This window comes from Mus caroli, unplaced genomic scaffold (genome assembly GCF_978045245.1).
Source record: "Mus caroli unplaced genomic scaffold, Mus_caroli_1 scaffold_10, whole genome shotgun sequence".
Taxonomy (NCBI): domain Eukaryota; kingdom Metazoa; phylum Chordata; class Mammalia; order Rodentia; family Muridae; genus Mus; species Mus caroli.
The window spans coordinates 18,844,062-18,867,528 of record NW_028227265.1 but is presented as its reverse complement, the minus strand read 5'-3'; the positions used below and the strand labels follow the sequence as shown (position 1 = coordinate 18,867,528).

Sequence of the window (23,467 nt, the reverse complement as noted above, 5' to 3'; positions counted from 1 at the left end):
TTTCTTTCTTAATTATTTTAATGATGCGCACATGTGTGTCTGCATGTGGGCATGTGCACAGAAGTACAGGTGCCTGAAAAGGTTAGAGCTGTTGGATTCCTAAGGAGATAAGCGCCACCAGACGTGGGTTCTGAGACTTGAACCCTGGTCCTCTGGACAAATGCTTTGCGTTCTGAGCTGATGAGCCCTCTCCCCAGCCTGTGTTTGGTCTGTGTTTTGTTTTTTTTTTTTTTCTCAATAGCTACTCACAGCAAAACATTTCAAGCTTTAGAGAAGTATACAAAATAGAAAGTTTAAAGTCCCATACACATTTCCCCCAAATGTAACACCAAAACCAGCTCTTCTTACAGACTATTTTCGACAAGCAGACAACAAAAATGGGCCAGCAAAGTGGCTCAGTTGGTAGAAGCTCTTACACACGGGCCTGACAACTTGAGTTTTGGGCCTTGGATCCCAGGATCAAACCAGCAGAGAACCAGTTCTAGAAAGCTCCCCTCTAACCAGTGCACATGTGCACACAAACAATAAATTAATTTTGAATCAGTTAGTATGAGCTTTATATTCATTTTTTTTCAGACCTCCTGTCTTTTTAGGGTTTTACTGCTGTGAACAGACACCATGACCAAGGCAACTCTTACAAGGACAACATTTAATTGGGGCTGGCTTACAGGTTCAGAGAGGTTCAGTCCATTATCATCAAGGCAGGAGCATGGCAGCTTCCAGGCAGGCATGGTGTGAGAAGAGCTGAGAGTTCTACATCTTCATCTGAAGGCTGTTAGCAGAACGCTGGCTTCCAGGCAACTAGGATAAGGGTCTTGAAGGCCATGCCCACAGTGACACACCTACTCCAGTAAGGCCTCACCCACTCCAACAAGGCCACACCTACTCCAACAGGGCCACACCTTCTAATAGTGCCACTCCCTGGACCAAGCATATACAAACCATCACACCTCCTTTCTTTCCCTTACCATAGCAACACCTTTCATTACAATTCTACCTCCTTCTTTTTTGGCAGTGCATTTGAGTCATTCTCTCTGTGCTATTATAAAGAATGCCCTTTAGTTCTTGTTTAGTTTTATAAGAATAAGTGAAAGAGATTATTTCCCCTCCAGAAAAGATAGAGCCCAGAAAGCTTTTGTTCTGAGAATGCCTATATGCAAAGAAGGGGCTGGGTGACCTTTAACCTCCTGTTGCTTCCCATAAATGTGCTTCCCTAGGAAGGAGCCAATACCTGTTCCTTAGATTCAGATTGGGAATGGGAAAATAGCTGGAACAGAGAAAGCTAGAGAGGGATGAAAGGGAGCGAGAATAGGCTAACCTGGGCTGAAATTCTCCAGCTCAGGGTCAGCTTCAGTATTGTATGTGAAGCATCATTTTTGCCATCACCTGCGGTGAGACCTCGGGTAGGTCATTTGGAGGGAGAGGATGGGTCAAATCCCCAGCATGACAAGAGCCTCCGTCTTCTCTTCCAGGGAACGTTCTCATTTGAATTCCAGCCCCTGAAAGCTGGAGAACTATGCGGGAGACTGACCTTGCACAACAGTGACTTGGGTTACTACCAGTACGAGCTCGCTCTGAAGGCCTTGCCTGCACCTCCCGAGAAACCTGTCCACTTCCAGACCGTTCTTGGCAGCAACCAGAGCATCTTAGCAAAGTTCACCAATTATACCCGGCTGAAGACAGAGTACTACTGCAAGGTGAGCAGACTGTAGGGCGAGCAGGATGCAGGGCAAGCGAGAGGACTGCAGGGTTAGTGGCCCTTCCCTTGTCAGAAGTCTGGGTTCAAAACTAGTGAGAGGCTGAGAACTGTGGTACATTCTTATAATTCCAGCTCACAGGAGGTGGCAGGAAGGGATCATGAATTTGAGACCATTCTAGACTTTATAGTGAGTTCTAGGTCAGTGCCTGGCCTATATAGAAGGGTGTCTCCAAGGGTTCAGAGATGTGAAACCCAGAGACAGCCAGACACTGTCATAGTGGCCTTAATCTTAGAGAACTGAATCTCGCCTAGAAACAGATGGCCCCAGAACCTGGGCTCTTCTTCTGAAGACTGCCTGCTCTGTTAAGCTGGGGTTGAGGAGGGAAACTTTGCTTCCCACCTGGTGTTCGAGGGGTAATAAAGGAAGACAGTGTATCACTTGGCATTATGAATGTAGGCTGTGGGATCAGACATGAATTTGAATCCTGATCCATCACTCTGAAAGAGTAATTTGCTTAATCTCCCTAAACTATAAATGGAGATAATGGCCCTGTCTCAGCCATTTCCTGTTACTGTTACTATAAATGAAAACCACAGACTGGCTAATTTATAAAATGGTTAGGGAGAGAGAGAGAGAGAGAGAGAGAGAGAGAGAGAGAGAGAGAGAGAGAGATTTACTCAGCTCACGACTCTGGAAGCTGAGTGATCTAAGATCAGTGAACTGCATCTGGAAAGGACCTCTTGCTGGTGAGTGCTCCCCTAAGAGTCCCAAACTCATAAGGGGTGAATCTAAGTGGGGGAGGGGAGTGGGGTGAAACAGGACTGGTTTTTATGAACAGATACACTCTCAAACCATTAGCCCAATCAATATGCACAATTCGTGCAGGGATTCACTCATACAAGAGGCTGCCATCATGACCCATCTTCTCTAAGAGATCCCACATCTTTATTACCTCATCACAGAGATTAATTTTCAACATGAGTTTTAGTGATGACATTCAAACCATAGAAGCCTGTGACCCACAGCCTCACAGGGGTACTGTGAGCACTTAAGTGCATGTGTGCATGATATAGATCTGCAAGGCCATCCCCTTAGCACATAGCACATAGCAAGCATTCCATATACTTTGGCCATTATAGCAGTTAGAGTGTAAGATGGAAAATGGAAATAACAGCAAATGGGAGAGTCGGACTGTCACAGTCACTTGGGGACCCTGCTAAAGAACAAGTCCTACCCCAAATGCTTCTGGTCAGAGCATCTGGAACTCATGGACAATTAAATGTGCTAGGGTACAAATGGCGCCTTTCAGTCCTGTTCAAGCCAGAATGCCCCATCTTCCATGTGAATGGAAGGAGAAAAAAACTAGATATGGAGAACAGTTTCAGTCCCCTCACTACCAGCAGCATTATCTCTGGCTATATGTCTTGAAGCACATTGTTAACGTCTCTTGGCCTCAGTTTCTTAGTAGCAAAGTTGGAGTCATGATGAGTAATACTTACCTGCAAAGACCTCAGCCCCACAATGTATAGGACATTACATTGCAGCCTGCCTAGCCTCACGCAAACACAAGTTCTTTGCTATCTAAAAATGGAAGGACTCAGCTTGGGTTCCCCGATGGTCTCTTTAGGACCCTGTGTGAGTCAAGGTACTTTGTTTCCCTTTCAGACTGACTGTCCTGACTTCCACACAGAAAAAGTTATTAACGCAGCCCCAGGAGCCCAGGGTGGCACTGAAGTCAGCGTGGAAGTCTTCTTTGAGCCCAGCCATCTGGGTGAGACTAAAGGCATCCTGTGCCTGTCGTCACTCATAGGTGGGGAATATATCATCCCACTCTTTGGAATTGCTCTGCCCCCCAAGCCCCAAGGTCCCTTCCTAATCAGAGCCGGATACAACATCATCATCCCCTTCAAGAATGTCTTCTTGCACGCAACAAGCTTCTCCTTCATTGTGGAGAACCCAGCCTTCAGCATCCGGGCTGCAGAGACCGTGCGGCCCAAGAAGATCAACAACATCACAGTCTACTTTGAGGGGAACCCGTCGGGCAGTAAAACCCCGATCACCTCTAAGTTGATCGTCACCTGCCCTCAGTGTGAAGGCACCGAATCTGGAATCAAATGGGTTTATTATCTGAAGGGGATCACCCCTTAGGTTACAACTGTGTCAACAACTGGCGGCCTTCCACTCAACCTATGAGCCATGCCTCACTCATGCTGTCCCAACAAAGAATAGGGGAATTTTCCAAGGACTTTCTTGTATGTGTTTAGTTGTAAGAGAAGTGATTTCTATATTATATTTTACAAATACAGATGTAAAATTTATGTTCCACATTAAAATTTATAGTGGCACACAACAGATCTACATTCAGGCTAAATGAATCACTGGTGGTCTCAACAGCTGCGCTCGCTCCCCCACACCTAAGCACGCTGAAGTGATCCCAGTTTGTAAGGAGACACGGGTAACCCCACTCAGGACCTTCACGCAGCACTAACAAGTGTCCAGTGCAAGGAGCGGCTGCCTCTTCCTAAATGTCACCACCCCCAGATATGACTGTATTTTGATGTGATGCCTTTTTTGCTCTCTCATAAAAGCCAAAGAAGTGGCATCTTTGGAGTGATGAGCAGGTCACACTAGGAGGGCGTATGGCCCACACTCTACCTCCCTCACTGTTTCTCTTGTGTTTTATATCATCAGCTTCCAGATGTCTATTGCCTGCAGGAAGTAAGTCCTCATTGGAATTTGGATCCTGGAGAATGCTAATGGAGACCCCCCTCCACCTCCTCCCCTCCCCAGATATGAATACAGCAGTCAGCTGGAGGACACTGGTTCTCAGCTCATCTGTCCACACCCATCTATCTATTTCTCACTCAAAACCTACCCTCCCCAAATTCCGATTGAACTGAGCTGGAGAGGAACATGGCTATCATATATTCTTATACATATATACACATAAGATTGCAGGTTGAGAACAAGGACCATACAGCAAACATGTTCATTCATGTGTGTGACTTCATCTCAGTCACAAATCCTATCCATGGTAAGGACCTCCTTCAATTTTCTATGTTTGAAACTACCACTATGTCACATGTTCTTAGAGGGTGGCTGCCTAGGTGAGTGTCTTTCCTGTATGCCCCTCAGGAAGTTCCACCCACACAGAGATGTGGAGCATCTGCCTCATTCCAGAGGCCTAACTCCACATCCATCTCTTTCCCCCAGGGCCTCATAGAGTCTATTAATAGGACCACCGTCCTGTGGGGGCCATGTGTTAAATCAATATGATTAAACACTGGCCCTGGAGTAGATTTGCTTCTACAGACGCCTAACTCTCACCAAGTGTCCCAGCCTTCTCCGGGTTTTCTAATTCCAGGCAGCCCCCTGCAAGAGAGAGGGGATGTATGAAAGCAGATGACCACCGGGAATGAAGGCTCTAAAGAAGTGGATGTCCAAATGGTCCCTGGACCATCCCCAGAGGCAGCACCTGGGAAGTTACTAAAGAGCCAAATTCTTGCACTCCAGCATAGACTTGTTGAGTTAGAAACTGTGGGCTACAACCCAGCAATGTGTCTTTTAATAAGCCCAGTACTTATTATAGGCATGGAGGGGATAGTTTAGGGGTTCTCTTTGGTTGGTTGGTTGGTTGGTTGGTTGGTTGGTTGGGGTTCGCTTGCTTCAGCTCTTTTTTTTTTTTTTTTTTTTTTTTTAAGATTTACTTATCCATTTTATGTATATGAGTACAATGTTGCTGTCTTCAGACACACCAGAAGAGGGCATCAGATCCTATTTCAGATGGTTGTGAGCCATCATGTGGTTGCTGGAAATTGAACTCAGGACCTCTGGAAGAGCAGTCAGTGCTCTTAACTGCTGAACCATCTCTCCAGCCCGTTTCGGCTCTTTTAACACGGGATCTCAACACATAGCTCAAGTCAGCTTTGAACTCCATTGCTCTTGCCTCAGCCTTGTGAGTGGATCACACTGTGTGATATCACACTGACTTAAATGGTGGTGTGTGTGTGTGTGTGTGTTTGCATTCACACATGAATGTGCATTTGTGTGTGTGTGTGTATGTGTATGTGAGTGTGTGTATATGCACTGGGGTCAGAGGAGAGCCTCAGTCCTTGCCTTCTACCTAAAGACAGGGTCTCTCTTGTTCATTTCCCCTTGTGCCAGGCCAGCTGGCCCACGAGATACAGAGCTTCTCCTGTAATAGCCTCCCATCTCCTAGCATGGGCATGTTGGAATTGTCTCCAGTTTTTAGTTAGGTTCTTATATTCAAACTTAGTGTGCAGCAAGTGATTGGCCCACTGAGGCGTCTCCCAAGCGCTTAAAGTCAGGAAAAGGAACCTCCATTTTTTTTTGTACCACCTCAAACTCTCAGCCAATACATGCTACACACAACGAGTGCCAAGCTAAGTTTTTCCTATAATGCTTTTAAACTATAGTTTATAAGCAATTCATTTCATAGCCAATAAAGATACTACTAATAGGGACCAGCAGGATGGCTTAACAGGCCTAACAGCCTGAATTCAATCCCAAGGACCCACATGAGAGAAGAGAACTGACTCTTGAAAGTTGTCCTTTGTCTTCCCACGTGTATCATGACATACATGCTATAGACACACAGGCACATGCAATAATGTCATAAAATAATTTTTTTAAAGATACAAGTAATATGGATAAAGCCAAAACCTAGGTGACAAATTTTTCCCCCCGGTGGTTTCGTTGAGCAAAGGCCACACTAAGCCATCTGGAAGGATGTTGAAAATCAGTGAGCAGCTGCTATGACTGGCAGATACAGAGGCTCTATAAAGTCGGCAGTTTCCCAATCTTCCTTCATGTCAGAATCTCTGGGGAGGACTTGCAAAACCAGATTGCTGGGCTGTTCCTTTGACACCCCAGCTGAAAACTGCTTTGTCTTTGAATAAACCCCTTTGATTGGGGTACAACATCACCTGGGGCTTCTCAACTCATTATGACATCACTTGTACATTCAGTGTACTACTAACAGTTGCTAGAGAACCATTCCAAAGCCTATCTTGACAAGCAGACAAAAATGGGGCTGCAAGACAAATCATCGCAATGAGAAAGCAGTGAACTTGCAGCCAGGCATATGAGTTACCCTGGAGCCTGGAAGAGTCAGAGTAGGGAGTGCTGGCCAGCAGGGTCAGAGAAGAGGAAGGCAGGCAGAGACTGCAAAAATGGCCCCAGACCTTCATTCACAGTACCATGGCTAGTCCCGGTATGAATAAGTGACCTTAATTACTCTACATCGCTAACATATCAGGGAAGTTTCTTTCTAGAAACTTCTGACCTAAAGGAAGGACAAAGCATTAGTTTGGCCTTTAAGGAGAAACTGGTTTCTTAGCAACCTGATTCAGAATGCAATATCAGGAGAAAAGAGCTCCTGCTGGTTGGAAAAGGGAAAAAAAAATAAAATAAAACCCTATGCACCTTCAATTATTAAAGGCCTTATCATATTGTGAATAGTGCGACCCTTGGGAAATTCAGTTTATATTTATGAGGGAGCCAATTCCAAAAAGCATAGAAACAGATGAAATATTCTAGTAGACATGGCTTCACTGGAAACAAACGCACCCTGGAGAAAACAGACCCAAAGCACCCCATTACCTTGGTTTAATTTTATCATTGCATGAGCCATCATCCAGCCCTGAACGTGTAAACTTGCACGGCATTTTGGAATGTCCTTGACAAGTACTTAATTCAAGCTAAAAGGAGGAAGCTAGTAGAAAACATGTTTTCTTAGGGCATAAGTCTGTCCACATTGAGCCAAGCTTTTGTACCGATTGGGAGTGGAGGAGCTCCTTCCTCCGTTCCTGGGTTGTGTTGGGAAAGGTTTTTTGGCACACGTAAAACCCTATTAGTAAGAAAGCACTGTCTTGGATTCCTGTTGGTTAATTTCTCCTCGACTTAATGAATTTTGGATTAGGCCCAGCATTGGTTTACTGTGGACATGTAATATATGACTGCCAGCCTAGAAGCTTAAATCAATCCAAGTTTCTTCATTCTCAGTTTAGGTGGGTCAAGAGTCCACTCGGACTGGGCAGGGTTCTCAGTCCAGAGAGCCACAAGGCTAAATCAAGGACCTGCCTCAACTGCCTACAAAGACTGGAATAGGAAAATATACGCCTCTGAGTTTCCCTTGTGCATTGTCAAAATTCATCTCCCTGTGCCTTTGGCTGGAACTGTACTTTCTTGGCAACTGATGACAGGGGACTGCACTCAGCAGCTAGAGACCACTGCCATCACTGCCATCGGCTGTTCACAGCGTGATTCCCGTGGCCATCAGGAGAATCTTCAAGCCACTTTGAGGTCTCATCCGATTATATCAGCCCCACCCACAATAGTCCTCCCTCCCCTTTAATTCAGCATCAGTTACAGACATTTATTACACTCACAAAATCTCTTCTGCTCTCCAACACAATAATTCTGTAGTTCGTTATATTTAAAAGAATTTTTCACATCCAAGGACTTTGCCTGTTACAGCCCCCCACTCACTGTGTCTCGGAACTGTGAGCTGAAGCAGATGCTCTGCTTTCAAGATCATAGTAAGGTTTATGTGTGTGCTTTTTTGCTTGTTAAAAAAGCATACCATCTTGGGTCTAACAACAAATGCAGTACTCCCTGGACTCAATGGTAGGCTAGTCTTCCTTGTCCTAAGTTTTTGACTCTGGAAGTTTTGATGAATTTAGATACATCACCCTGTTAACTGCATCTTTAATCACTCTATAGCCATAATTCCCTCTCCCCTAATTTTATCACACAGATACAGTATCTGTTCTCCACCATTTAATGTGACAATCCAAAGCAGCTGTTTTCCAGCAATTCCATCTAGACCTGCACCTGCACCTGCACCTGCACCTGCCCTCAGCAAATTTGGGGCTGCTATCTGTCACCCGGCCCTCCTGGTTACCAGAGCATGGACTCACACTTTGACTCCCACATGGTGGGCTGGTAGCCACTGTCAGCATTGTGGGGCATCCACCAGAGAAGACTACTTAGACATCAGTTTAAGCCAAGTCTTCATTAGCTGGTCAGCAACTACACTGGGTGTTTGGAATCCCAGTGTAGCCCTGAGCCTTTCTCAGAATGAGCTTTTAAGTACAAAACCAGTGTCCTAGGTTGACAGACTTCAGTTAGCAAGAACAGTTAGGCAGAAGTGGAACTACAGAAGCCAAAAACAAGGTTAGTACAATTGGAGACTTTTCCAGAACTATGGATTTTGATGGCCTAGGCCTTTGTTTTTATTTCGGCAGGTGGTGCTGTGTGCAAGCTGAGTTTTATGGCCTGAGTGGTACTTCCACCATGGTATCAATTGTGCCAAGGTCTAGGGGTCTGTTACAGTTAATACTTGCAACTTTAGAAGATAATATCACTTTTTTTTGCTTTTTATTGATTTTTTTGTTAGTTTTACACCATGTACTCCAGTCTTGCCCATCTCCCTGTTCCCTCATATCTGCCCTTCACCCTTGTACAAGATGAAAAACATACAACCCCCCCCCAAAAAAGCATAGAAACATCTCATTGTGGAAACTGTACCATGCCACAGTGTGTCCTACAGAATATGCCTCTGTCCATACATCTTTATTTGCAAATGTTCACTATAATGAGTCTGGTTCAAGATTTCTGGCTTCTGTGACACCATCAATAATGGATCCTCATCAGGACTCCTCCCAGTCATCCCGCCCGTCGTTGCCCTGTGTCATGAAGTTCCTGTAGCTTTAGGACAGCAGGACTGGCCCTTTCATGCAGCCCAACCATTGGCAGATGATAAAGATTTTGGGGTGGGGCATCTCAGAGCCCTGGATCTGAGCCCTGTGGTAGCAGAGCTGGCCAGCCCACCAGCTCTCCCTTATCCGCACCAACAGGGCAAACTCCAGCACTGCTCTGGCTAGGCCAACCAATGCCACCATCAGCAGGAGACACAGTCAGCTCTCCTTCTACCGTGCACTCAGGGCGGGGTCACCTACATGCATACCTCCAGAGCCAGCTCTATTGTGCCCAGTCAAGACACAGGGTCCTTGTGCTGCAGCCCATGAGGAGATGGGCTGACTCTTCCACTCTCTCACCCTTGGAGCTGGCTCACCCATGTCTTCAACATCAGGACCAGTTCTACTGTGTTGCCCAGGTACGATACGAGGCCCACTCTCACAAGTGCTACAACTGGCAAGGGGCAGGGCCATCTCACCTCCTCTACTACCACAGATGATTGAGGAGTTGGGGGGCATCACCCCCACACCCATGCCATGGCAGAGTGATGGGGCCATCTCTCCTGAATTTGCACCCTTGGGCTGGCTTACCCACATCCCTTGACCAGGGCCAGCCCTACTATGCTGCCAAGGTGAGGCAGGGGGTGAAGTACGCTGCAGCTGGCCAGGGATAGGATCAAGTCACTTGCTCTCATGACCCTAGCTGGGCCAGCTCTTCCGGTTGCCAAGGGTGGCAAAGAGGCAAGGTGGGGGGAAGGCATCACGCCCCCTGAGCCACCTCGCAGAGGACTGAAACGGCTTTGGACACCAAACCAGGATCAAGCCAGGGTGAACAAGGAACTGCCATCTGTTCTGCCCCCCTGACTAATATAAGAACAACACCAACAAGGTATCTCTCTGCCCATTGCCAAGGGGGTGATAATACCACTTTTAAATGGCTAATATTTTAATATGTCTTAAGAAACATAAAACTATTTGAATCTTTCACTTCAAGGCACAAGCAAGGATGAGGTGAAAGTTTAAGATTTCTTCTAAAAGGAAATAGATTCGAGGGACCAGAGAGTTGGTTTAAGCTGTAGGGTGTAAGCCACACATGCCCAAAGACCTGTCTTGAAATTCCTTGTACCCACTTAAACACCTGGTGAGGCAGAGCTTGTGGTCTCTAACTGTAGCACTGGGAGGTGAGGGAGGTGGAAACGGGCCAGTTAGGGCTCCCTGGTTAGCCCCCTAGCCAAATCCATTGAGTTTCAGGTTCAGTGAAAGATCTCATTACGGAAAAGGTCGGGACTGGGCGTGTAGCTCAGTTAAGTGACTAGCTTGCACAGAGCCTCCCACTCTGTCCTCAGCACCACATAAACCCAGTGTGGTGGCATACGCCTGTAGTCCCAGCAATAAGGAAGGTGGAGACCAGAGGAACCTAATCTTTCAGTTATCTTATTAAGGTTTTTACTACTGTGATAAAAACACCAAAACCAAAAGTAACTTGGGGGAGGAAATGGTTTATTTCACTATATAGCTTATATCGCTGAGGGAATTCAAGATAAGAACATAGAGGCAGGAGCTGATGCAGAGGCCATGGAGGAATGCTACTTACCAGCTTGCTCCTTAAAGCTTGCTCAGCCTACTTTCTTATAGAATCTAGCAACCTCTGCCCAGTGTGGCCCCACCCATGGTGGGCAGGGCCCTCTCACATCAATCACTAATTAGGAAAATGCCTTACAGGCTCGCCTACAGCCCAATCTTAATGGAGGCATTTTCTCAATTGAGACTTCCTCCTCTCAGATGATTCTAGCTTGTAACAAGTTGACATAAAAATTAGCCAGGACTTTTTTTTTTTTTAATCACTATGCATAGAGTTTGAGTCCAGCCTAGGACACATAAGACCCTGTCTCAATAAGGGTGAAAAAATAAGAGCAAAAGAGGACACCTTGCAGGGTGTGGGGGCGCACGCCTTTAATCCCAGCACTTGGGAGGCAGAGACAGGCGGATTTCTGAGTTCCCGGCCAGCCAGGTCTTCCAGGAAAGCCGGGGCTACACAGAGAAACCCTGTCTCGAAAAAAACAAACAAACAAACAAACAAAAAACCAAAAAAAAAAAAAAAAAAGAGGACACCTGACCTCGGATCTCCATACATATGTACACACACATCTGAGAAGCACACGTGTATTTGACTCAGTTGGTAGACTTGACCAGACCCGGGGTTCCACGCCCAGCACCACATAAGATCAGCTGTAGTGACGCTTGCCTGTAATCCCTGCACTCAGCAGATGAAGGCATGAGAATCGAGAGTTCAAGGCTATCCTCAGGTATAGAGAGAGTTTGAGACCCTGTCTCTAAAATAATAATTGGATTAGAGAGATGGCACAGCAGACAAAGGCATCTGCCGCCAAACCTGGCAGACTGGAGCTCGATTCTGGGACCCCCACATGGTGAGTGGGTGGGGAGATCCGACTCCCCCCAAGTTGTCCTATGGCCTCCAAAGGCGCACGTTGGTCCATGCACACACACACAAATAAAATGTAAAATCAGACAGATGGTTAAGATATGGTGAAAATGATGGAAACGTTGGCATACGCGAAAGTGACTGTTAAGTGACCAAAGAATTAATGCATAAATTAAATTTGAGTTAGGCTCCCTCTGCAAACTGTTTCCATAGGCCCCCCGCCCCCCCCCCCCCCCCCCCGGCTCTGCGCAAAGCTCTGGCAGCGAGAACGAAACAGCTCCCACCACCTGCTCTTCACTCTCAGCAAATACCCGCACCGAAACCAGCAGCAGGTGAAGAGGGGGTGGATCCCTGACAAGTGTGGCCAATCCGCTGCAGCAAGCACGAGAGGGCGTGGCCGGGGGGGGGGGCGGAACCTTCGGTCGGCGGAAGGCGGAAGTGCTCGCGGCATCACGTGACCTGAGTAACATGGCCGCGGCCCAGTGAGCGTTGCCGGTTCCTGGCGGGAGCTGGTCGCGTGAGCGGTGGGGCGGACCGGGTCGCGCGTGGGAGAGCAGGGTCGGAGCAGGGGGACCCGAGGCGGCGCGTGGCGGCGGGACGAGGCAGGCGGGCCCTGGGCGGCATAGCCCATGAGCAGGCTCCGGTGTCCGCGCGGAGCCGCACACTCCCCCGGCCCTGGCACGGCCCAGGCAGCCTCGGGCTAAGGTGTCTGGAGGCTCCCAGGCGCAGCGCGAGCTGCCACCATGAACCCAGAGAAGGATTTTGCGCCGCTCACTCCCAACATCGTAAGGGCCCTGAATGATAAACTCTACGAAAAGCGGAAGGTTGCAGCGCTGGAGATCGAGAAGTAAGAGCTCCTGGGACCCCGCCCTGGCTATGCAGCGCCTAGCGGTTCTGCTTGCCCGCGGCGAGGGTTCGGTGTTGACCTCTCCGGTTTCAGCTCTTAGCACATTGCTTTAGAGCGGGAAATCCAAGAGCCCTATCTTTGCTAGTCTTAACCTCCTAGTGCTCCCAGATAGCAGTGAATATGAATTGACTTAAGGTATGTGCAGAACCTAGCACAGTACCTGACACATTCAATGTGGCCTCAGTCAAAAACCAGCTAGATCGGAGAGTGGCCTCTCTGAGGAGGTGGAGAATTTGCTTATGGTGTCCCGCCTTCTCTTTGCAGCTTCTGAAGTGGCCAAGTGTAGAATTAGGTCAAAGCACGTGATCCAATGCTCAGAAGATTGTCACACCACTCCCTTGCAAGTGAAAATGGGAAGATTTGCCCTTCCCCGCTTCTGCGATAGTATACGTGTGTGTGTGTGTGTGTGTGTGTAATAGTGCACTGGTGTTTCCAGGTGTTCGAAATAGGGAATGTTTAATTTGGTAATGTTTTGCTGAGTATGTGAGAGAGCACGTGTTTTTCCCCCAAGCCAAATCTTAGTAACAGTCAGTTGAGTAGGTGGTTTCAGAAGAGTAGAAAGAAGCAGCCTGTAAAACTAGAAAAACATTAGGAGTTAAGACATCCAACATGGTAACAGCGGACCATATGTGTCTATGTAAATTTAAGTTAACCAGAGTAGTGACACAGGCTTGAGATTCTGGCACTTGGAAGGCTTGGGCAGAAATACTGTACTCGTTTGAGATTAGCATTGGTCACGAGGCTAGATCCAGTCTCAACAACAAAGTAATAGATCAGTACAAATTGTAAATTCAGCTCGTCAGTTTCACTACCCATAATCCAGGTGTTCAGGAGCCAACCACTACAGCTGCACAGTGCAGACTAGAGAACATTTCAGTCATTGCACAATGGTCACATGGCCAGCCCTAAGCTATGGAGTGGTGCTCACTCATTGACTAGGATAGACTCTTTACACAAAGTTTTTTAACCTCGGTGCTGTTGATATTTGGGAAGCATAATACTTGGTTGTGATGGGCAGTTCTGTAGCTTGTGTGATTTTTTTTTTTTTAGTAGTACCTCTGCCCTTTACCCACTAGATGCCAGTAGTACTCCATCAGTTGTGACAACCCAAATTGTCATCAGACATTGCCAAATGTCCCTTAAACAGTCAAAATCACACTAGTTGAGAACAATTGCTTTGCCCTAGACTAATGGCTTTGGACTTAGGAAAGAAGACCCTTCCATTTGTTTGCAGTACTCACGCTAGCAGTTTCTTTCCTCAGCCGCCTTTTTTTTTTCCCCTCTTTTCTGTTTACTGCCTTGCATTGCAGTGCTTAGCACAGTTCTGTTGTCGTGCTGAATAGTGTGACCCAAAGATGGTGTCTAGGTATGATTGTGTGTCCGTGAGTTCTGTTGGTTTTGTGAAGTTGCAGTGTATATTAGTCAGGTTTTCATTGCTGTATCAAACACTCGAGAGTTAAATGGACAGGGTAGTATGTGGTCAGTTGGTCCTGTAGCTTTTGGGCACACACCAAAAGGAGCTCTCAATAAGCCTAACTCTCAAACTCTGTCAACTCCGAATGTACCAGGCAGAGGGCTACCTACACCATGCATACACGGGCCTTTGAGAAACAGTTAAGATTCAGACAGTGGCACACTGACACCAGTTTTTGCCACCCACTCAGCGTCACAGAAGTATCTGCTTTTATCCTGGCTTGAGTCATCTGTTAGGTCCTTGAACAGAGGTGTTCACAGCATAGCTGCTTCCAGCTCAGTCTGTGGAAGACTTCTCTGCAGGTGGTTGTGTAGGGGCTTAGTCCTTAACCCAGTTTGTTTTGTATTAGACGTTGCTCTTGATTTGTAAAATTCAGAGAAAATTCCTAGGGTGGTAAGGGACTATGGCCTCCTTAAGAGAAAAAACATTTGATTTATCCTCTTCTCTTAACCCAGTGAGTGCCTAGTGGCATTTGACACTTGTACACAGGAACAATAGCTTTGCAGTTTTGATAGAAGAGTAACATTGTAGCCTAAGGAACTTGCTACTCAAAAGTGGCCTGCAGACAGCTACTGAAGAGAGACTCTGGCTTCATCCTTGTGTGAGTTAGAATTGGCCCTTGAACAAGATTCCTGCATGACTGTTGTATATGTTAAAGCTTGGCAAGTGCTAACTTCAAAGACCTTCTGTTCTGTGCATAGAATATTCGATATTTGCATATATTCTTCATCAGACTAATCCTTGGTCAAGTCGCCTATTAATCGGTCCCCACAGACACCCCATCAAAGAAAAGTTAGAGCATTGACTGTTGCCTGTAGTGTGACAGCTCGTGTGCTGCAAAAGTGAACATGCTTGCCCCGTTCTTAGTTGAGCGAACCCCTCCAAGACGCCTGTTCTTAGTTAAGAGGCCACATAGAGTCAACACTCCATGTGAAGAGCACTAAAGCCTGGGAGCTGGGATTCCAGCTCCTCCTATTCACTAGTGAGGTGCGCCGGAGCAAGGGAATTAACCTCAGTGTTCTCATCCGCAGACTAAGAACAGTATTCACTGGGGCATGGTGTTCATTTTATTACTGGAGCTAATGCAGACATGGCTAATGCAGCCCTAGACACAGTGCAACTGTTATGTAATGTGCAAACAGCTGTTACATAATTATTTTAAATATTTATAATTGTTTTATATCAGTACTTCTCTTGACACTCTTTGGTTATCAGAATAATGGCCTCCTAAAGATATCTTAATCCCTGGGACCTGTGAATGTTTGGATTTAAGATAGCAGGTATGAGCTTGAGGAAATGGCTCAGTGGGAATATTACTTATTTTTCTGTTGCTGCAGTAAATGCCCATAAGCCAAAATCAACTTATGGAGGAGAAGAGCTGTCTCAGTTTATGGTTTCAGAGAGCAAGCCCACATTGGCAGTGGATGCACGGCAGCCCTCAGCTTAGAAGAAGCCGAGAGCTCATTTCTGTCCACTCATATAAAGCAGAAGAGCAAACTGCAAGTGCGGGAGACTGTGTCTTCCTCCAGTGACACTCCATCCCCTAAGGTTCCAGAGCTTCCCCCCAAACAGTGCCACCAGTTGGCAACCAAATGTTTTCAGTCTGCAAGCTTATGGGAGATGTTTCGCATTCAAATATCCTCGCTACACCATGAGAACCTGAATTTGGATCCCCAGGCTCTTATGTAAAACCTGGGCTTGGCAGCCTGCACCTAGGAATCCAAGTGCTTGGACTTAAGTCAGTCATTCTAACTAAACAGTGAAGTGCAGGTTCAGTGAGAAACCCTGTCTCAAAAAGTAAAGTTCTACTTACCTTTCCTGTGGAGGAGACAGATGTTGGCTTCTGGCCTCCACATGCACTCGTGTGTATACAAGTACAGCTGCGCAGGCTCCTACTCTACATCACAGAGCCAAAGAAGGGAGAAACATAGCAGGTACAAACAAAGTTGCTAATCGGGTGATTTTTATTTTATTTTTTTTTTAAAGATTTATTTATTTATTTATTATATGTAAGTACACTGTAGCTGTCTTCAGACACTCCAGAAGAGGGAGTCAGATCTCGTTACGGATGGTTGTGAGCCACCATGTGGTTGCTGGGATTTGAACTCCAGACCTTCGGAAGAGCAGTCGGGTGCTCTTACCCACTGAGCCATCTCACCAGCCCCTCGGGTGATTTTTAAATGGGAGGTGAGGTTAGCCTAGATTACCCAGGTGGGCCTGGTGTAGCCCTAAGCATCCTTTAGTGTGAAAGAGGGAAGCAAGGAGAGTATCAGAGTCTCCAGCAGCCATCATTACATTAGCTTTGAAGTTGTAAGGAGCAGCTAGTAAGAGAATGTGGGCGTCATCTGTAAGCTGGCAAGGTTTTCCTGCTCTCCAGGAAAACCAACCTTTCGAATGCAGCGACCCTCTAATACAGTTCCTCATGTTGTAGCGACCCCAACCTTAAAATTATTTCATTGCTACTTCATAACAGTAAGTTTGCTACTGTTATGAATCATAATGTAAATGTCTGATGTGCAGGTTATCTGATATGCAACCCCCAAAGGCCTCTCCACTCACACTGCTGTACAGCTTCCAAATATACAGCAACTTGCTCACACCCTGATTAGTTCAGTAAGGCCCATAAGTTGTGTCCTAAGCCTCTAAGTTTGTGGCCATTTGTAACCGGAGCCAGTAGAAAGCTGGTACAACTCTGGGAGAGACTAGTGATAAACTCTGAGTGGTACAATGTTTGTCTAGAACTCCAGACCACTCTGTTGTTCTCCATCTGCCGCCGGTCTGAGGCCTTGAGCTCTGTGGAAGCATTAACTCCGCTTCATACCATGCTGTCTCTTAGTAAGAGACTGAAGGCCTGGCTGACAGTAGTTTGTCTCTGGCTTTCCCAAACCAGGCAGGAAGCCCTCACTCAGCCTCATAGACAGCTGAGCCTAGTCGTCAGAGTGAGATAGGATCAGGAGCCCGTTTAAGTCACCTCAGTGACTAAGATTCAAGTCTCAGAGGCAGAGCAGGCGTGCGCTTTGCGGTTTCCACGGAGGCGGCGGGAGGCCCAGGCTTCCTTAGCTCTGGCAGGTGCTGCCCATTGGGTGGAGAAAAGCTGAGGGATGTTAAGTGTATTGTGAGCTTTTCTCAACCCCTGTTGCTCGCAGTCTGCCCCTGCTGCTGTAACAAAATACCACAGGCTAGTGGCTTCAGTAATATCCATTTATTGCTCACAGTTCTAGGGGCCTGCCTGGCCTTTTCATAGGTATTTGCAGGGAGGTGGGGGGTGGGGGAGGGGTGTGGTTAGCACCTCATCATGTGAATTTGGAGCCTAAAGGGTACTCAGTCACTATGATCACGAGAATGTAAAGTTCCATCTGCCCCATCCCTGGGGTAGAAGTGGGATACAGAGGGATGGAGAGAAGCATCCCTGTGGTTAGCCATTGTTTACCCACCCTGCCTCTCACTGCCCTATGAAGCAGATGATGCTAACCCATTTCACAGAAGAGGAAATGGAGACCTCTTAAATCATCTTTCCAAGATTTACAGGTGGGTGTATCTGTCCTAAAGGGCATCCCCACTAGCTGGGTATGTTAACCCTATCTCCAGACAAGAAACCCCACTCCTGTTAGTGGGTTCCCCGACCCAAAGGGGGGGATGTGTGTAAATGAATTTCATCCTTGGACATCTCTGTAGTGATATTAGTTGCTGCTTTCAGTTCTACAAAGCCATCTTCTCATATGACAGCCAGTACTGCATTTGGTATTCCTGTGGGAAGGAAGATGTCTTATAGTTATTGCAGGTCCTCAGATGCTAAATGTCCAAGAAAGGCATGTGTGGTTCCACTCTGCTAGCATGGTGTGACCAGCCTCTAATAGTACACATGGAGTGCCCGCTGGGCACTAGACTTGAAGAACTTTCTGCCACTGCCTTTGTCAGCATGGTGCCACAATTTCACAAAGGCGAAGGCACTCAAGATTTTTCCTTGATTGGTGGTTTAGTCCCTCAGAGCTCTGGGGTGTTTGGTTGGTTAATATTGCTGTTCTTCCTATGGGGTTGTAAACCCCTTCAGCTCCTTCAGTCCTTTCTCTAAGTCCTCCATTGGGGATCCCGTGCTCAGTCCAGTGGTTGGCTGTTAGCATCAGCCTCTGTATTTGTCAGGCTCTGGCAGAGCCTCTCAGGAGACAACTATATCAGGCTCCTGTCTGCAAGTACTTCTTGGCATCCACAGTAGTGTCTGGGTTTGGTATCTGAATATGGGATGGATCCCCATGTGGGGCAGTCTCCGGATGGCCTTTCCTCAGGCTCTGCTCCACACTTTGTATTTCCTCCCATGAGTATTTTGTTCTCCCTTCTCAGAAGGACTGAAGCATCTACACTTTGGTCCTCCTTCTTGAGCTTCATGTGGTCTGTGAATTGTATCTTGAGTATTCCGAGCTTCTGGGCTAATATCCACTTATCAGTGAGTGCATACCATGTGTGTTCTTTTGTGACTGGGTTACCTCACTCAGGATGATATCTTCTAGTTCCATCCATTTGCCTAAGAATTTCTTGAAGTCATCATTTTTAATAGCTGAGTAGTACTCCATGCACTTGGGATTCTAAAAGCCTATCAATGTGGCGCCCTTTGAGAACCCAGGCAAAGTTAGGGATCAGAGCTCTGAGTGTTACTCGCATAGTTCACATAGTTCGAGTTCTTGGGCATGACCTAGAGTGGCTTGAGGCAATTTGTGGAGTTTGGAGTTTGGGCTCAGTTCTGCTGTTCATAGCACATTGCTTAGACCTGGGGTCAGAGGCTGGTGGTTACTACATTCAGCCTACAGACTGTTTTGGTCTGAATCTCAGAGCAAGTTCACAATGAAATTTGGGTTTCTGTAGAGTTATGGCTGGGGGTGCCACATTCCTGTTCAACAAGAGCCAACCCCCCCCACACCCCCTATCCTGCTGGCATGCTCACCAAGGCTTCCCACACCAGTACCTCCACTGGCTTTGTTTGACTCCCCTGTCTACCCACTGTGAAGATTGCCTTTTGTTTTGTTTGTTTTTTTTGAAACAGGGTTACTCTGTAGCTCTGGTTGTCCTGGAACTCATTCTGTAGACCAGGTTGGCCTCAAACTTAGAGATCTGCCTGCCTGTTTCCCAAGTGCTGGGATTAAAAGTGTGCACTCTTGCCACCCAGCAAAGATTACATGTGTGACTTCTGGTTGAATGTCTCTGTGCCTTGGCTTACTGTTCTTATTTATTTATTTATTTATTTTTAATGTGCCTTGAAAACATGCTGGGTGAGAGAAGCAGGCAGCCACGAAAGGCCAGAAGTACTGTATCTCTAGCGACAGCAGATTGTGGTTGCCAGAGGTTGAGAGGAAAAAAGCTAGAGATGGAGTGACAGCTCAAAGGCACAGGGTTTCTTTAGAGCTTATGGAAATGCTTTAAAGTGATTGAGATCTACAAGTCTACACGTGATAAAAATCACTGGGCTGTGTACTTGCAAGTAAGACTGGCGGCTTATAGATCAGATCTCATCTTTGAAAGTAAGAAGATAGATACATCATTTGGGGAGGGCACTTACTAACGGTCACAGTTGTCACCTACAGTCAAAGTGCCCTTTTGTCCCGGCCATAGCCAGTGAGTGCTCAGTATGGTTTTTGGTTAGGGAGCAATATCAGACTTTTTGTTTATTGTGTTAATGAGTGTTTTCCCTGCATGTCTGCACCGTGTGTGTGTAGTGCCCATGGAGGCCATAAGATAGCCTGGAACTGGAGTTACAGTTGTGTGCTGCCGTTTGAGTGTGGGAATCTAACCCATGTCCTCTGGAAGAGCAGCAACTGCTCTTAACTGCTGAGCCATCCCTCCAGCCCTTAGGTTTCTTTAATACAATATTTTTATTCCTTGATAATTTCATGCATGTGTACCATGTATTTTTACTCTACTCACCCCTGGCTTTGTCCCCTAACTCAGTGTATGTTCTGTGAATTAAATCCCAGGCCTTGTCAGAAGACAGTTGGCCTGGCCTCAGAGGCCTGTGCTCATTTCCATTCAGTTTTCTGGTGATGTGCAAGCAAATGGAAACCAGCTTACTCCAGCATTCGGTGGAGCAGATGGAGACATACTTACCCAGATTCTCTTTGGGAAATCGCTGCATGGATGTGCCATCTGAATACGGATGTCAGTCACACAGGGAGCTGAGACACAGAATTGTGTTTGCCCCAGGCATAGGCTGCAAGCTTCACAACAAAGGCATGAGTGTCAGCTCTGGCTTACCTTTCTCCTCAGCCAGCGTGTTGAGTGAGCACTGTCTTGGGTGGTGTGTGTAGAGCGCATTATCTCCTGGTTCTGCACTGCAGAATATGTGATGCTCCTTATCCAATTCTCTTTTTAAAAGTGAAGTCCTTGTGAATCTTTCACAAAGCTGTGTGGCCTTGTGTTGCTTAGCTTCTTCATCTGTAAACGAGATCAAAGAGTAAGTACCAGACTGGGCGGCACTTTTAGGTTTCAGTTTGATTACCCATTATCTTAGGATTATCATTTGCTGTGGTGAAATACCATGACCAAAGCAGCTTGGGGAGGAAAGGGGTTATTTGGCTTAGTTTCCACGACACTGTTCGTCGTCAAAGGAAGTAAGAACAGGAACTCAAACAGGGCAGGAATCTGGAGCTGACTCAGACCATGGAGGGGTGCTGCATACAGGCTTGCTCCTCGGGGCTTGTTCAGCCTGCTTTGTTCTAGTACCCAGGACCACCAGGGGTGGGGTGGGGTGTCCCCACCCACAATGGGCTGGTCCCTTTCTGCTTGATCATCTGAAGGTATTTTCTCAACTAAGGTTCCCTCCTCTCAGATGACTCTAAGCTTGTGTCAAGTTGATATAAAAGTAGCCAGTACACTAGTGTAAACAGCCAGCGCTTGCCTGGTGGATAGTAAATTCTTTATCTCCACAGTAGAAGGCTTAATTCAGAATGTCTTGAGGATGTGGCTTGTCTGCACTCGCTGTGTGTATGGAGGGGAGATGTCTAAACACTGAGCAGCAGGGGGATGACCTACAGAAAGGGCTTGTTGAGCCATTTTTTCCCAATATGTAGGGAAACCAGGCAGTAGCAGCATCTCTTCTTTGGAGTATAGAACAGTAGTAAATCCTGAGTCCTTTGACTGAGTCACCTGATGGGCTGAGTCTACACAAGAATTGTTATAGAATATGGTCACTTTCCAGCTAAAAGGGCCTCAGGAGAGAGGAGGAGGAAACTGTGTTACAGTTTAAAGGACATAATACCTTGTTGATGTCAAGGGTTCAAACCTTCTGTGATCCTGAGAAGTGGACTTACTCTCCCTAAGGTTGTTCAGATCTTGAAGTTGAGGATGATGTAGCTCCAGTAACTGACCAGGGAAGTCTGCAGCATCGCAAGAGTGCTTGCTGACTTACCAAGCCTTGTATAGCCTGTGATGTCACCGTACTGTGTTCCAGAGCCTGAAGGTGTCAGTGCAGGCTGGGACTATGTAGCACACAGTGTGGCTCCAGGTTTTTTCTTGGCTGATAGCAATCCAAAAATATCCTATGGAGCTGTAGTTCCCTCTACCAAGGGAGCAATCAATGTAGCAGCCTCTTTGATATCATGGGCAGTTGTTAAACTTGGTGCTGGCCCACCCTGGTGCTTATGTCTTTTGGGCGTCTCTACCAGCCCCCTATACCTCCAGCCAATTGCAAGCAGAAGCTCTTAAGCCACTAAAGGACATAGTGCTACCAGGGAATCGGCTTGTTGAACCATTTTTTTCCCAATACTTTATTGGGAAACCAGGCAGTAGCAGCATCTCTTCTTTGGAGTATAGAACAGTAAATCCTGAGTCCTTTGTGTCATTGAAGGACCCCAGGGATAGGGGAGTTTCTAGGCCAGATATTAACTTCAAAAATGAGTTCAGCCAAAGACCCCCCACTTCTGTCTCCCAAGCAGTAGATGAAAGCAGAGGCAGCCTGTTGTCTTTGAAGAAGACTAAGCCTGAAGCTGGGGAACCTGCTGTTGAACTTCACTTACTCTGCTCCCCTTGTGGTTGCTTTTCTTCTCTGCACTGTCCCTGTGAAGTCATGAGACCGAGGCACTGGCTGGCTGAAGGCACAGTTTTAGAGTGCAGCTGACCCTCAGCAGGAGCACTTCAAGTCACGTGTGTGGTGTGTGTGTGTGCGCGCACACACACACGTTTCTACAGTCAGTAGACGTGGCTATGGAGGACTGGGCTCTTCTCAGTGTGTGTTTTGAGTTTGCAGGAAAGGTGCCGTTTGCACGTGCTAACTTGTGATAAGATTAGAAGGACCTCAGCACTGTCGGAAGCTACATCAGTTAACCCCCAGGTCATGTTTTCCCATGCAAGCAACATGGCAGCACAAGGCTTCACCCATGTTTGCTGTGCCCTCATCATCTCTGCCAGCCTTTGAAGACTGACTCCACTGGCGGGTGTTTACTGATTGACCAGCTGTTGGTTGCAAAAAAATTGGGCTGGAGACAGCTGGTACTAGAATTGCAAAGGGGGCAGTGCCCAAAGCCCTGGTCAAGCTTTATGGAGGTAGAAGGTGGCACCAATCAGTACACTTCTGGGCACTAAGTGCTTCTGGGTGCCAAGGAGGACTAACACCTCACACCATGAAAGTGCAGGAAGGTGTAGAGGCAGGGCATCTGAGGAGAACAGACCTGAATGTGAGAGAACTAGGCCCCCTAGGAAGCTGCAGCTGGTGGAAGTGGGAGAGGGAGAGTGGGCAGGCTAGAAGGTCATGCAGCCTGTCTTGACTAAGGGTGGCCTTGATTCATGAAACAAGATTGGCCCCAGGCTGCCCCCGTGCTGTTTGAGCTCATAATACTGATGAGAAGGTGCTAGAGTAGTTTCCCCTCCAGGGGGTGCAATTGCTTTGCACTTGTTTTCCCAGAAGATACAGAAACGTATACTTAATGTAATGGTCCCTGTGGCCATGGGTCTTTAATGGCCTTTGTTGTGGCCTGGGGTGACCGAATTAAGCCCTGATAAGTTTCCAAGTTGGTGGGAGAAAGGTGCCACTGAGCTCATGAATTGCCCCCACCATCCATCTTCTTTAAAACCTCCTGTTATTGAAAGTGGTGGCTCTGGCACCAAGGCCACATGCCTTCTCCCCCTTTCCAGTAGATCTTTGTGGGAGCCTGTGCTGTCTTCAGAGCTTCCTTACTGCCTCAAATTTCTAGCCCCCACAACTACAGATCATTCTTCAGGTTCCCATCCATCCCCTGCAGG

The 23,467-nt window shown here is 47.0% G+C and overlaps 2 protein-coding genes across 2 annotated transcripts in view; both read left to right on the top strand.

Moving 5' to 3' along the window:
* Positions 1–4,037, top strand: part of Hydin (HYDIN axonemal central pair apparatus protein) — a 361,694-nt gene extending 357,657 nt beyond the window's left edge. The window contains exons 85-86 of the mRNA XM_085843582.1: positions 1,473–1,697; positions 3,366–4,037. Coding sequence (XP_085699708.1) covers positions 1,473–1,697; positions 3,366–3,848 — 708 coding nt within the window. The 3' untranslated portion in view covers positions 3,849–4,037. The remainder of the gene's footprint in view (positions 1–1,472; positions 1,698–3,365) is intronic.
* Positions 4,038–12,316: 8,279 nt separating this feature from the next.
* Vac14 (VAC14 component of PIKFYVE complex) overlaps positions 12,317–23,467 on the top strand; it is a 96,662-nt gene continuing 85,511 nt past the window's right edge. Inside the window, exon 1 of the mRNA XM_021169610.3 lies at positions 12,317–12,711. Coding sequence (XP_021025269.1) covers positions 12,608–12,711 — 104 coding nt within the window. The 5' untranslated portion in view covers positions 12,317–12,607. The remainder of the gene's footprint in view (positions 12,712–23,467) is intronic.